Genomic DNA, 15347 nt, shown 5'->3' on the forward strand with positions numbered 1-15347 from the left:
CACATATTCTATGGTACGGAGTTTTGAAAAATGGAATGGTATTTATCTAAAGCGCAGGTGAAACAGAGTCTCGCATCCCGTATTTAATTGAGCAAAAAATATAAAACATAATGCAGGGGACACTGCTTGAGCACTAGACAGTACACAAATTTTAATACATAAATGCATTCAAGCCGTGATTGCTTGAACGCACTCTTGACAGTCACAAAACGACATGAATATTTACATTTTACACCAAAATTCATAAACTGGATGATGATTATACACTTCATCACCATATGATGGCACTTAGTAAATAGTAGTCGTACCTGCATAATTATTAGTATTTATTGTAACATTGTCCTGAGTAACGTTATAGGAGTACTAGTTTTTCAGGGACCCCTTTTGTTTTTGTCCTCACAATCAAGAAGCTCCTCCAACAACTTGTCATCCAAATACTCAAACTCAAACACTTGTCTTCCTTGCTCATTCCTTCCTCTGCCTTCTACATTGGTTTGCCTTGAAGTAGAGGCAGAGGAAGAAGAAGAAGCAGAGGAATGAGTGGCAGCACTGGCACCACCAGCAGTCATAGGGTACTCATTAGGAAAGTTAAGGATTGCAAATGGACCTCTCATGGCGTAAGCAGCTCTGTCATAGGCTCTGGCTGCTTCCTCCGCCGTGTTGAAAGTTCCAAGCCACACCCTCTGCCCCTGCCTCGTGGAGTCTCGAATCTCCGCCGCGAACTTGCCCCACGGACGCCGGCGTACGCCTCGGTACCGGACATCTCCAGCGTCCTTTCCCCTTGATCCATCTTCATCCATGGTTTTGTTTGCATGCATGGTGAGATAGGACTAGGTTTGAGTTTATTTATATATGGTTGAAAAAATGGGCACAATGGGGAAAGCCACAATTTGATTAGGCCACGTGAGCATTGTTGGCACGTGATGATTAAGAATGTTCTGCCACGAAACTAAGACCAATATTGAAAAGTTGCGTGTCCATTGTATCTGGATGGTCAAGGTGGTGGCTTTTGCAAATTTTGAAATTCTTTTGCCCTTCTTCCTCTCTTTCTCTCGTAAGTGCCTTTTCCGCATCGTTATTTGGGAAATCATTTCAGTTATAGCCGCATAAGGACACAAATACTACTTTGTGGCTCACAAAAATATTTATTATCATTATAAATAACAAAAAGTAAAGATAACCTATCTTCATCAATTTTGTCAAGGTTGAAAATGTCAAACTCAGGATAGATATATAGGTTCCATGTGATAGCTTTATTCGATAAATACTTATAAAAGTAACACAATTAAATTATATTCTTTTTCTAAATATTTATGAAAAGAGTTTCATTTATTTTGTGTATTGATTTTTTCTTCTGTAAAGATTTATCCAAATTAAACTACAGTACTCGTGAGTCATTTTGTGAAGTCATATTGCTTATATAACATTAATTAGGTAATCAATATTCTAATGATCTCACATTAGATACAATTATATTTCGGGATACAGTATCCACCACCATGATTTGAGAATTTTTCTGTAGAAATAGATTTTCTTGAACGATCTGATTTTTTTTCCTTCTAGAAAGAACCTGGTTCTATTAAATGGTTCAGAATTACAAATATTTAAAAATATTGAATGCTAATGTTCAACTATAATGTAGAAAAAGAAAGGTAGAGGGAGCACTACAAGGGTGGGGGACCTTGAGGTTTGGTTTGTCTTCATGAATCCCCTGCGAGTGAATAAGATTCTCTATAAATGGTGCAAGAATCAGAATGTGATTTGCAAATTATTAATTGCAATAAGAGACGAGCAACGAGACCAAATAGAGTTAGTTATATATAAAGGAAAGACGTGTGAGAATTACAGTAAGACTTCTTTTCAATGGTATGTTTCACAGTGCATGCAGCTTGGGTGTAAGATTTTAGTGGTACGCTTTTACTAGTTTAAAATTTTAACATGATAAAGTACGGTCGTAACTGCTTAAATCAACTTGAATCATAAACTATAGGTGAAATATCTTCAACTATATCGAATATAAAAAATATTTTATCCTCATTTTAAATAATTGTTTTATTCTAATCGATACGTGATTTAATTATTCGGAACGAAATTTACTATTGGGAGAAGTTGTTCAGTGAATAAGAACGTGTCTTTTCAAGGTCTTTTAAGCATATCATAAATAGCTAAGCATTTTGTTCAATATTAAGCTCACTTTCGAAAAAGAAAAAAAATTCTGGGGTCAAAAAATAAGAATAAATTGTAAACGTGTGTAATGATGAAGTGGGCTCAATTAGGACAGAGAAGAACCTCGTTCTTGGTACAAGGCTCGCAATAACGATAGGCCCAATACCATCTTGGTTGGCCACCATTTGAAGGTATGATTTGCAATAACGGTTATTTTCGCGATATATATATATATATAGTGAGGTGTTTTATTTATATAAATTAAGTAAATATTTTGCTTTCTTTTGCGGGTTTTTTTTTAATATTGTTTTTTTTAAGAAACTACTAAAATATGGCATTTTTTACAAAATTACTAAAATATGGTGGAACGCCGATGACGATTTTGGATAAAATAAAAATAAAAATTTACAAAAGTAAAATCGCCAATAACAATTTTAGAAGTTGAAAAAATATGAAAAAATATGAAAGACTGGTTAAAATCGCTAATGTCGATTTTTGACTGTCAGAAATTACTTTAACTTTTTTAAAAATGCCAACGACAACCTTTGAGTAATCACGGATATCAGAAAACATTATAAAACGCCATCATCATTTACTCAAACATACAAATACATGAAAATTTCCATATATATATATATATATATATATATATATATAAAAACCAAAATATTATTCTAAAATATAGGGCGTTACAACACCTTATTAATAAAGGGTTTCATGACATAACATCTTAATAACATTTTGTAAAACTCTTTACCTCATTAAGACCCATTTGATTCAATGCTAATCTAATATTCTGAAAATTCTTAAACGTAATTTTCTGTTGGATATTGTAATCGTCTCCATCTAAGAGTAAGTGAAAATATTAGTGGTTCTCTCAGGATTGGAGCAAGCCATGGGAGGCGATGTCATGCCCACACCTGCAGAAGTATCAAGCAGCCACAAATTTCTTTAGCATCATGTATAAAAGCTCAATCTAAGCATCTATAAATAAAGGCTAAGCATGTTGATTCCCAACTGTAATTGTCAATTTCATTCACATCTGTTAACAACTGCAAGCATTTTGCATGCACCACTAAATTACTTTTATTTGGCATTAGAACATGTCTTAATAAGTAAAGAATATAACCACGAGCATGTTGTTGTAACTTAATGTCAGAATTACAAGGAAGCAAACCAAGGTGTTGGAATAGTCACTTTAATTTAATTTCTGATCTGTCAATGTCATTTGAATCAGGTTAGCTTCCTATTAAATTTTCACACATATCCTGTATAACAATAATAAAAGGATTTGTAGAACCAATCACTGCTACACCGCTAATCTTAAGTTCAAGTAACATGTACAAATCTTCTAATGTAATTGTGCATTCTTCACAGACTAAGTGAAATGTGTGTTTCAAGCCTCCAACGTTCCATTAGCACATTTATCAGTGAACCGTTTATTTGCATTTCACAAAGTTGAGAAATTTGATCAAATCCACCATGTCGTAAAATTTTCATAATTTTAATCCTTGGAGGCGTTATTGACAAGTAACGAGAGTATAACAATCTCATTACCTGTTATAAATAATTAAAAAAAACTATTATCACTAAAACAACTATCTATATTACATAAATCCTAATAAATATTTAACAAATTATAAAATTCTTATAAAATCAAATTTCATTAAAATAATATAATTGAAAAAAATATTTACAACAAAACTACAATGTACTTCACATCATATATAATCAATTTTAAATTAACATAATACATTAATGATAACATATTCTAAAATAAAAATTACACAATAAAATTTTTAATATTTTATCATAGGCTTTTTTCAACATAAATTGAAAATACTCTTTATTTTAATAACTATAAAATTATAAATTGTTATAAAAATTCTAGATTTACCTATTACTAAAAAAACTCAACTAAATATATATTACTAATAATTGTATAATTCTTATAAAATTCATTTTCATTATAATAATATAATAAACAACAATATTTACAACAAAATATATTATAATATAATATACTACATATCATATATAAAAATTAACATAATATATTAATAATAACATGTAACACCCACCCCGAATTTTTGTAACCTTGATCGTTATATATATATATAGATATATGTGTATGTATTTGGATATATGTTGTGGATGTGTGTAAATATATATATATATATATATATATATATATATATATATATATATATATATATATGCATGACTAGATTAGGCTGAAAATGGGCTAAGTGCCTAAGTGTAGGGTGTTCTCGCTGTAGCGAGGGAATTTCTTGCTGTAGCGAGCGACACCTGGAGGAAAGGGGCGAAACTGTTGCCTTTTCGCTGCAACGAGACTATCTTGTTGTGGCGAGAAAGCGACAAAGGAGAGTGCATTTCTGGGTGTAGTCTCGTTGTAGTAAGATTTTGCAGAAACCAGGGTGCAGTTTCATCTGAGATTTTCGTTGTGGCGACAGAGGGTGTCACTGCAGCGAGAGTGTCGCGATTTAAGGGGTTTTAAAAGAGGGTTTAGGGTTGAGAATTCATTTCTCAAAATCCCTTCGATTCTCTCGACCCAAAACCCTTTTCCACTGATTAAATTGCCTCCAAAGCTATTCGGAAGCTAGATTGGAGGTTGAATCTGTGTGGGAAACGCTTGGAGGTGAATTTTAATGATTAGGGTTTCCGTTTTTCAACCCCATTCTCTGTTTTTGTGGTTTCCTTGGGTTCTCATGGAGTTTTTCCATGTGGTTAGGCCGAATCTGTGTGGGGATCATTTTCAAGATTGAATCCGAGTGTGGGTCTTTAATCCAAGGTAAGGGAGAACTCTACCATACTCTTTGTATGTAATTTACCGTTATTTAGTTTAATATTGTGTTGTGACATGTGAATATTATGTGTGTGGATGAGAGTATATGTGGTTGATAGAATTTTGCTATATATTGCGGTGTGTGAAATGAATGTGAGCCTAGTGCCGTGTGTAAGCATGATTATTGCATGCGTGAATAGAATATATGTGAATGGGCGTGTTAGCGCCGTTGTAATGTGTTTTGAATGGTTCAGCGATACACTGAGGGTGTGGAAGATGAGGACGGTAGAAATATCTTGGGGAAGAGGGAGTGGTGGTGATACCGACTGCAGCACGGGTGTACCACGGGCCACACACTCTCTTCTTGACTAGACTTCTGACCACTACCTTTGCTGAACGACCCGTGACTGCCCACGTGGTATTCGTGAGGCAGGGATAACCGACGACCATCCATGGTAAAATCTGTTATCATAGTGCCACAATGAGCGTGGCTGGCGTGCAGTGAGTGCACGAGACTACTGTTTGTTAATTTCATATATATATATGATTGTTTGGTGCCATAAGTGTATCAGTGACAAATTGAAATGAAAATGTTATTTATGTGTACTTTGCGTGAAGTATAAATAAGGTGAGACTCTATGATAGTTGTGTATTGAATAGTGTAGAGTACTCATCTTTACATTCATTTTTCAGGTAATCAAGACGATCAACACCGGACTCAGTGAAGGGACGGATGCACTGCTATAGGACTTAGATTTTATTTTAAAAATATTGTAATTGAACCAGTCCTGTAGTAGTTATTTGATATTAATTTGTGACCCTTCTCTTATTTTGAAATATCTTATGAAAATTTGGATTATTCAAATTTGTAAAATTATTATTTAATTGAAATTAAATTCAAGTTGTTACATAACACATTTCAAAATAAAACTTACGAGCTTTTTATTTTAAGCTTTTTTCAACACAAATTTAGCATTTTTTAATTTTAATTACTATAACAATATAAATTATTATAAAAAATTACTTATTGCTTAAAAAAAATCAACTACTTTTATTCATTAAAAGTTAAACCAAAATTAAAATACACATAAAAATATATTAAATAACATAGAAAAACTTACATTTAAATTTTGAATTTGTTCCGAAATATGTTTCATTGAATCAAGAGTTGTATCTTTAACCATTTTGTCTGCAATTCCAATTTTTCAACTTCTAAATATAATTTTTTCTATTTTTTCCTCCTAATTTCCTACTACCTCTCTCGACCTTCTCTCTATTTCTCCATAATCTCACTTCTTCTTAAACTTTGTCCCGCCTTTTTTCTCGCATGCAACAAATATATAGGCTTAAAATTGATATTGGCGTTTTAACACGTTCAAAATCGCCAACATTGACTTTATAGAGTCAGACTGGTCTAGTTCCCTGCATGGCAGCATTCAAAATCGCCAACAGCAAGTTTATTGCCACCTGTATCGATTTGACAAAACAACTTTTGCAAAGCTGCTTTTGACCAAGTTGAAAACACCTTTGGCAATTTTAATCTTTACTCTGAATCCGTGCATAGAACTATTCACATAAAATTGCGTTTAACGTTTTTTGTTATGTTTTAGGCACTCACTGCAGCTCTACTCTGACCCTCTTGTCATGAAACTATTCACGTTAAAATTGCCTTTGACGTTTTTTATTATGCCATATTCTTGTAAATTTGCAACAACAAAAATCATATTTCAATATTTACCATTTATTAATCTCATATTTAAAATACTTTCTCCTCTTTGGCAATAGATTATTATTATTAATTTTTCTTACTTTTCATCAACCACCACCTCTCCTTCTCATTTTTTCTTTTATCATTTTTTTCTGAATCAAATTTATTTCCTGTAACCTATTGTACTGGTTTCTTGTAGTTGAGTCATAGTCAAAATGCCTTTGCAAAACACCACTCAAGTTGTCGCCATCTTTGCCTTTTCTTTGATTTTGTGTTAAACTTACACTGATTTAGAAAGAATTGAAAAGAAAAATAAAGAAGAAGAAAAGTTCAGTTCTATTATTGGAATTCTGGTAAGATTCTTTTATAAGAAAATATATTATTTTAAAATTTATTTTAGAGATTAACTCTAAGGTTTTAAAAATGTTAATTTTTATTCAGAGTTAAGTATATATATACTTAAATTTTTTAATTATTTTTTACATTGTTATAATGCTCTATTATTTATTGTTCTATAACTAACTACCATTAAGCATTTATATTCATAATCATGAAATAAAAAATTCTAGTCTAGGTATACGACGAAATGGGATCTTGAACCCATGCTCACACATTATTCGCGACAAAATAGGATTTGATTTCATTATATATAGTATACTTTGAACCTATTTGACTAGATAAAAAAAGAGAGTTTATTCATCTAGTGCATATTTAGATGTAAGGTAAAAGTGTTATACAATTATATTCATTTTATTACATTGTAATGTTGTAAAAATAATATTTAGTTTTTTAATTAAATTAAATCATCTTAAAATTAATGAGTAAATCAACGTAAAAATTTATTATTTTTTTTGTCTTAATTAAAAAAAATATTAGATAAATCATGCTACTGATATATTTATTAAAAAAAAAACCTAACGTGTTACCCTAGTTAGACAGTTGGAAGACATTGAAGGCTTCGTGATTTGACAAGACAGCACGACATGCTTAAAGACCGCAGATGTTTGTGAACTGGGAGATATAAACATCTGAAAGTTTCCAACAATCATCTACTTAATTAAATATATACAAATCTTTATATTTTTTATCTTTTTATGTTTAACTTTTTTTTTACTCTTTTTGTATCCTTACTTTTTTTAATTATCGCTTTCAAACTGGATGTTTATAAGAGTAATCTAAGAAAATATCATATTTTATAAAAAAAAAAACAATTAATGCAAAATGCATACACACAAAATCACAAGTAAAAGTTTTAAATAAAGTATTTTTATATTTTAACTGCGACATGAATGGGGTTTTTTGCCTGTATAGGGTTAAAACCAAAACATTTTATTCGTATGGGGTTATTTGATAAGAAATTCTCTGCGTAGGGTGATTTGTTAGTGTCGTCAAAACTTCTGGCGACACATGATCAAGTATCGGCTGAAAGAATGCCGACACAGGTGTCAGAACCCACTACTGAGAGCGGTTGTAACGGAACCGCTCTCTAAAACGGACTTTTGAGAGCGGTTCGAATAGAACCGCTCTCTAAAATGACTTTTGAGAGCGGTTAGAATTGAACCGCTCTCTAAAACGGACTTTTGAGAGCGGTTCGACCTGAACCGCTCTCTAAAATTCACTTCTTAGAGCGGTTCAATTTGAACCGCTCTCAAAAGTCATGTGTGTCGGTTTTATTTATGCGACACTTGTGTATCGGCTGAAAGAATGCCGACACTATCTTCCTAATATATAGAGGCTCCTGCCGAGCATTCTGCTGCTGCATTCCGCAACTGTGAGGAGAAGGGACGCAATTGTGAGCTTTCTTGCTGGAAAAAAAAGGTTAGAATGTTATTAATTTATTGTTTTAAATTTTTTTATTATTGTAAATAAATTTGAATTAATAATTTTACTATTATTATAAATAAATAAAAATAAAAATATTTGTAGTAATAAATTTAATTTATTTAATGTTAATATAAATGTAAAAATATATTATTTTAATGTTGTGGTAATTATTTTTGTTACTATTTGTTTAGGTAAACTTTTTTAATAATTTTGGTTGTATTTTTTAATTTGATACACAGGATGACTGAAATTGTGGTTATTTTATACTGGAATGGAAGAGTGTACGAAGGAAATGAGGGTATCATATTTGAAAGGAATAAGAAAATGATTAAAAAAGAACGTGAAATTACTTTTGAGATGTTGAAAAAAAAAATACATACAAAATTGAAATTGTGCAATAGTAATGTAATTTCTAGACTAATTTCACGAATTTTAGTTGATTCAAGGAGTGAAAATTACACAATTTTAGATGTATGTGATGATGAAGACATTGACTGTATGATAAGTGCTTGTGAAGAACGGCATGAAAGAGTAGTTGAGTTATATGTGGATATTGCGGTTGGTGAAACTTCTCATGTAGGTGAAAGTTTGTTATGTTTAAATGTATCACTCCCAACTGTGTCTGTTAGTGACAATGAAGAAGAGTATGCAATTGGAGGAGGTAATGTATAATATTTATTTCAATTATATGATGTTTAAAATTTTATAATTTGTTAATAAATATTTGCTGCTGCATCTACAGATGACGAAGATGAGTACGATGATGACTATGAAGATGAAGGAGAAATTCCTTTAGATAGTTCTTCTGATACTGATTTGGAAGATGGCTTCGATTCAATGATGACAGTTCCAAACACTGAAAGAAATAACATTATGCAAGGACAATCTGCAGTACAATTTTATATAATACAATAATTGTTAAATATTTTTAACTAAAATTTGTTGAGTTTAATACAGATTCTATAACACCTTTTTGGAACATAAGTTCACACTACACTGCTATTAATTGGGAACATCCTGATCAAGAATTGAATTTTTCGGAGTTGCATTCGTCATAATCATGGGTACAAGGAGATGCATTAAAGAAATAACATTATGCAAGGACAATCTGCAGGTACAATTTTATATAATACAATAATTGTTAAATATTTTTAACTAAAATTTGTTGAGTTTAATACAGATTCTATAACACCTTTTTGGAACATAAGTTCACACTACACTGCTATTAATTGGGAACATCCTGATCAAGAATTGAATTTTTCGGAGTTGCATTCGTCATAATCATGGGTACAAGGAGATGCATCATATGTTGGACAACTATTTGACTCTAAAGAGGAGGTAAAGATGGCGATAAAACATTATGCAATGAAGAAACATCAAACATTTTTTGTGGTTGAGTCAAAAGCATCAACTCATTTTGTCAAGTGTGTGAATCATATTTCCAGGTGTCCTTGGAAAGTAAGAGCATTGCTTCCCAAAAATTCAAATAAGTGAAAAATTACGAGATGGGGTGGTATGCATACCTGCGTTAATACTATGATTTCTCAAGACCACAAAAAGTTAGATTCAAATTTTATTTGTTCATGCATTATTGGTACGTGAAACTCAATTGAGATTATATTTATTTGTGTATTTAAAATGATTTGGATATGATCATTAGCTGAGATGTATTATTTAATTTTATTGACAGGTATGGTCAAAGAAAAACCTTCTGTTCCTGTTTCATTAATCCAAGAGAGAATAAGTGGCCAATTTGGGTATTCAGTTTCATACAAAAAAGCATGGAAAGCAAAGCAAAAAGCAATTGTGACAATATTTGGTGATTGGGATGAATCTTATGCAACATTACCAAGATGGTTAGAATACATGCAATTACATGCTCCAGGGTCAGTTTACAAAATTAAGACCAATGATTATGTGAGAGGTAATGTAATGGATAATAGATTCAGAGTCTTTCATCGAGTATTTTGGTCGTTTAGGCAATGTCGTGAAGCCTTCAAGTTTTGCAAGCCTATAATACAGGTAGACGGTACCTTTTTGTATGGTAAGTATAAGCAAACATTGCTTATTGGTACAACTCAAGATGGCAATAACAGTGTGCTTCCTATAGCATTTGCCATTGTTGAAGGAGAAACATTATCAGCATGGGAATGGTTCTTAGCCATGATCCGTCTAAATGTTACTGATAAAACTGAAATTTGTTTAATATCTGATCGCCATCAAAGTATTAAAAAATGATGTGTCTAATCCACATATTGGGTGGCAACCTCCTAATGCTTGCCATGTTTATTGCATTCGTCACATTGCAAGCAATTTCAATAGAAGATTAAAAAATTCCGCAATGAAGAGTATGCTTATGAAATTAGGTAAGTATGTTATCACTATTACATTTTACATTATCTATGAATATATATTTATTTTTCACCATTAACTGTATAACTTATTTAAATGTAGCGTATACACCTTGCAAGCAAAGATTTGAAGCTGGTCTTAATAAATTTCGTTCGCATTCTCCTGAAGTTCAAACATGGATTGACAACATATCAAAGGAAAAGTGGAGCTTGGCTTATGATCATGAAGGGCGGCGTTATGGTCACATGACGACTAATGTAAAATCTGGTGGGACATAATAAGTACCATCTCCTCGTTCGGGCAAATGGGGCAATGTAAAATCTGTGGCCTGCAATTTTAAACACATAAGTATGTTCAAATGAAACATGTTATAATTTAAGTAAAATGACCCAATGAAGCATAAGGTAACAATACCTGAAATGACGTTCGTCGACGTTGCAAACCTTTGCCTTCCCGACGTTGTTCACCAATACCAATGTCAATCTGAGGCTCATCTAGATTTCCACTCTGGATAGGAGGATCACATGAGGATGAAGGCTCTAAGATACGTTCCTGCTCATTTTGCAAGGCTAACATCGTCTCACACAAATCCTTCATCTCCTCAAATGAAAATGTGTCATTCCCATCATTACACAAGTAATAGGCCCTCTCATGAGCATCTCCCTACATAACCATTACATTCAGATTAGATTCTATTAAACAAACAAAATCGTTTACTAGAACGATCTATACGTACAAGTAATGCAAACACTGCAGCATCTCTGCTCATCCATCGTCTAGTATGAGTATGGTACCACCGCATGTATTCAGAGTTCGAACTCAGTAGACCAATTTGTGGTTCATTACTCACAACCCAATCTAATCTCCTGTCCCAATGCTCTAGTACGCCCATGAACTTTGACTCCCAATTGTCAGCAGTCTTTCCTCTAAGAGTAATGTCATGTAGCTGGTCTGGCTGATAAGGAGCATGAGGAATATGTTGTACCATCCCAAATTGACGCATGGTACGATCGGGCTGGTGCCATTCACATATTTGGAAACAAATAAGCGGCACAATAGCTCTCCATATATGCATGCCCTCAGTGCATATGGCAGGCAAAGTATGCATCAAATCTATACTATATGGTTGCCACACAAACTGCAAGTGTACAAAATATTATTGTAATTATTCATAATTATTAATTGATGATAACATATATCATAAACAAATAACGCATACCTGATCACGTTTCAAATGATCAAATTTGAACCTAAAGTAAGCTAGATCCTTTCTCCCCTTCTTAAAATTTTGAAATCTTAACCACCTATAAAAACATAAATATTAGCATGACTGTTTGTAATAAAATACTGTTGTGTAAATATTGAATGAAAGTTTTAATATTATAGACATACCGTGCACCATAAGGAAGATCATTCTGTGTGTAAGGGGGATCACCCGGAGATAGAAATGGGAACCTATCCCACGCCCACAGCATCACAAGTGGAGTCAATCCTCCAATACCAGACCGATCAATATTCGTGGACATGCATAACTCTCTGTATAGGAAGGCTAACGCTGCACTTCCCCAATTATATTGTCCAGTTATCTCTAAATCCTCAAGTAAAGGAAGGTACCTAACTGGGACCCTGCTATTAGAATGATCAGCTAACATAAACCCACCAATAAGTCTCAAAATATATGCTCTTGCAAAGCGAGTTAGCTGAATGGGATTTTGGTTGTGCAACCCAACATGGGAAAAATGCTCATCCAACCAAGTAAGTTTCAAGCTGCTCCCCATAAATGCAGAATTAGGTGGTCTAATTCCCAATAAATCTTCAACAATTTGTGCCCTGTCACCTCCTGTAGGGGCAATAACTGGTCTTCCATCAATACGAAGACACATCTGAATAGCAATGTCTTGAAGAGTAATAGCACACTCTCCAGGGGGCATATGAAATGTATGGGTCTCTGGCCTCCATCTTTCTACCAACGCTGTAATCAATTGGCGGTCAATAGGAATACTAGACAACTGTGCTACTCCAGCAAATCCTGCTACTGTCAAATGAGAAATAATCTCTACTGGTACTCCCTCCATGCCAGCATGTATGAAATGACCTCTTCTCACTCTCAATATTGGGTGTTCACGACCATCCCAAATATACTCTGAAACATGAATAGACTGATAGCGCAGTAATGAACCATCCTCGGGGCCAAGATTTAACACCCTACTACGAGACGAAGATGATGCCATCTAAAATCTATATAAACAAGTAAACTATTTACTTCAAATTTATAATATAAGCAACCAAATTTAATAAAAACAATATCATTTTAGTATTAAACAATTTGTACCTTCAAATAATATTTTTCTAATTATATTTTTTTGTTATTTTAAGATAATAATATTTGTATAACAATAATAATATCATCATCATTTTTACTTTTAAATACAGTTTTCTACATAAATAAAACGAAAAATCAATTTTAATTTAATTATTTTCCTATTTTTCTCTTTCCCTTTTTTTGTTTTTTTACATGCATAAAATTGTAATTTATTATTATTGATTAAAATCATTTAAATAACTACAAACTTTTTAAAATATTCAAATGTCTAAATTAATATTGATCTAATATTTTTATTTTCAGTCATTTATATTTTAAAATAATATTTTCAATTTTATTTAACTTACATTGCTTATATATTCATCTTTATTTTACTTAATTCCTTATATTTTTATAATATAAATTTATTAATTAATATTTTTCATTCTTATTATTTCAATTTTATTTTGTTATTCATAATTTTATATTTTATTAACCTTATAATAATAACATACATAATTTTTCCTCATATATTTATTCAATTTAATTCTTTTATATTTCTTATTTAATTATTTTTTACATAAGTAACAAGAAAATTATATATTTTAATTTAACTATTTTTTTATTTTTCTATTTTTCTATATTCCTATTTTCCTATTTTTTACATGCATAACAAAATCACTATAAATATAAATTTTTACTAACCTCCTTTTGCTAAGAATCTACACCACCGAAAGTCCCTCTCACAATACCCTGGACCACCACAGATTGCAATTCCTGGGACCAAAAACGGAAACAAGAATAAATATTTTATATTTATATCTAATATACACTATAGTGTTTTTTTCTTACCTTTCAAAGCTTTAAAACTTTTGCATTCAACTGCCCTGCTTCTCCACTCCACCTCCAGCGTTTGCGCAGTATGTTTGCAAAAAATTTTCACCGAAGAAGATGAATAACAGAAGAAAGATGGAGGGCCTGGACCAATGGGTGTGTGTCGGTCCTGAACAACCCGACACTAGTGTGAACCGCTTTCTAACAGGACTTTTGAGAGCGGTTCATTTTGAACCACTCTCTAAAACAGACTTGTGAGAGCGGTTCGATTTGAACCGCTCTCAAAAGTCCATTTTAGAGAGCGGTTCCGTTACAACCGCTCTCTAAAATTGATTTATGAGAGCGGTTCATTTTGAACCGCTCTCAGTAGTGGGTTCTGACACCTGTGTCGGCATTCTTTCAGCCGATACTTGATCATGTGTCGCCAGACGTTTTGACGACACTCACAAATCACCCTAAGCAGGGAATTTCTTATCAAATAACCCCATACGGATAAAATGTTTTGGTTTTAACCCTATACAGGCAAAGAACCCACATGAATGACCATGGATCAATCTCCGTCAGTGAATAATAATTAATCACTTTTTATGTGTTTAGTTTCATTCTATATAACAGTTTTTATTTTAAGAAATTTGTGTTGACTGTTGGACTGAAAAAATTGGAAAAATAATTTAAATATGGGAAATTAAAATATATATTGCAAAAATATGATAATTTTTTGGGTAAAATTACGTGAATCTAATTGCGGTAAAAATGTCATTAACAATTTTTTTATCAACAAGAACAAAAATTAGAATTTTAAAACTCCATTCATATGAAATGAAGGTTGATTGATGTATGTTGAACTTTCGAAAAATTTTCATGAACAAGAAACAAGATAAATGAAGCAAGTTGAATATCTATCTATTCATGGGACTTGGAGTTTTTAAAAGTCGTCATTGATAACCTTTGATTTGAAAGAATCTATGTATTGCTTTCAAAAATTATTATTGATGATATTTGAGTCAAGAATTTTTATCATTTTTACTGTAAAAGGCAGACACGCAAGTTTATGCTTCAAAAAATTATCTTTAACAAACTTTGAGGCTATAAACAAGACCTTCAAATGTAGTAGAGTCATGTGCATGAAAGAAGGGAGAGAGAAATCTAAGGTAGAATAAAGAGAAAGAGATAGCTATGAGATTGAAGAGTGAAAAGATTTTTTAAAAATAAACAATTATGAGGAAAAAATTTAAAAATTTAAAATTAGAAGAGAAAATTATATTAAAAAAAATGGTATGGATTCATATATGGATTCTTCAAGGAAGCATATGTCAAAAATTATACCCAATTTCAATGTAGGTTTTATTTAATTT

General features: G+C 32.0%; 3 protein-coding genes across 3 annotated transcripts; 1 reads left to right on the plus strand and 2 right to left on the minus strand.

Moving 5' to 3' along the window:
- Positions 1–371: 371 nt before the first annotated feature.
- On the minus strand, positions 372–800 carry LOC113871709 (ethylene-responsive transcription factor ERF096-like). The gene has a single exon (XM_027508807.1). It carries the CDS (start codon positions 798–800, stop codon positions 372–374), a length of 429 nt encoding a protein of 142 aa, XP_027364608.1.
- A 7944-nt stretch (positions 801–8744) lies between these two features.
- On the plus strand, positions 8745–10742 carry LOC113871710. Its single transcript, XM_027508808.1, has 5 exons — positions 8745–8802; positions 8941–9165; positions 9247–9395; positions 9950–9962; positions 10195–10742. Exons 1-5 carry the CDS (start codon positions 8745–8747, stop codon positions 10740–10742), a joined length of 993 nt encoding a protein of 330 aa, XP_027364609.1.
- Positions 10743–11097: 355 nt separating this feature from the next.
- Positions 11098–13087, minus strand: LOC113871711 (serine/threonine-protein phosphatase 7 long form homolog). The gene is made up of 5 exons (XM_027508809.1): positions 12249–13087; positions 12076–12151; positions 11593–11994; positions 11271–11519; positions 11098–11184 (listed from the first exon to the last, which is right to left on the minus strand). Exons 1-5 carry the CDS (start codon positions 13085–13087, stop codon positions 11098–11100), a joined length of 1653 nt encoding a protein of 550 aa, XP_027364610.1.
- Between the last annotated feature and the right edge of the window lie 2260 nt (positions 13088–15347).

The sequence above is a fragment of the Abrus precatorius genome, unplaced genomic scaffold, assembly GCF_003935025.1.
Source record: "Abrus precatorius isolate BTA unplaced genomic scaffold, Abrus_2018 Scaffold7, whole genome shotgun sequence".
In the NCBI taxonomy this organism is placed as follows: Eukaryota; Viridiplantae; Streptophyta; class Magnoliopsida; order Fabales; family Fabaceae; genus Abrus; species Abrus precatorius.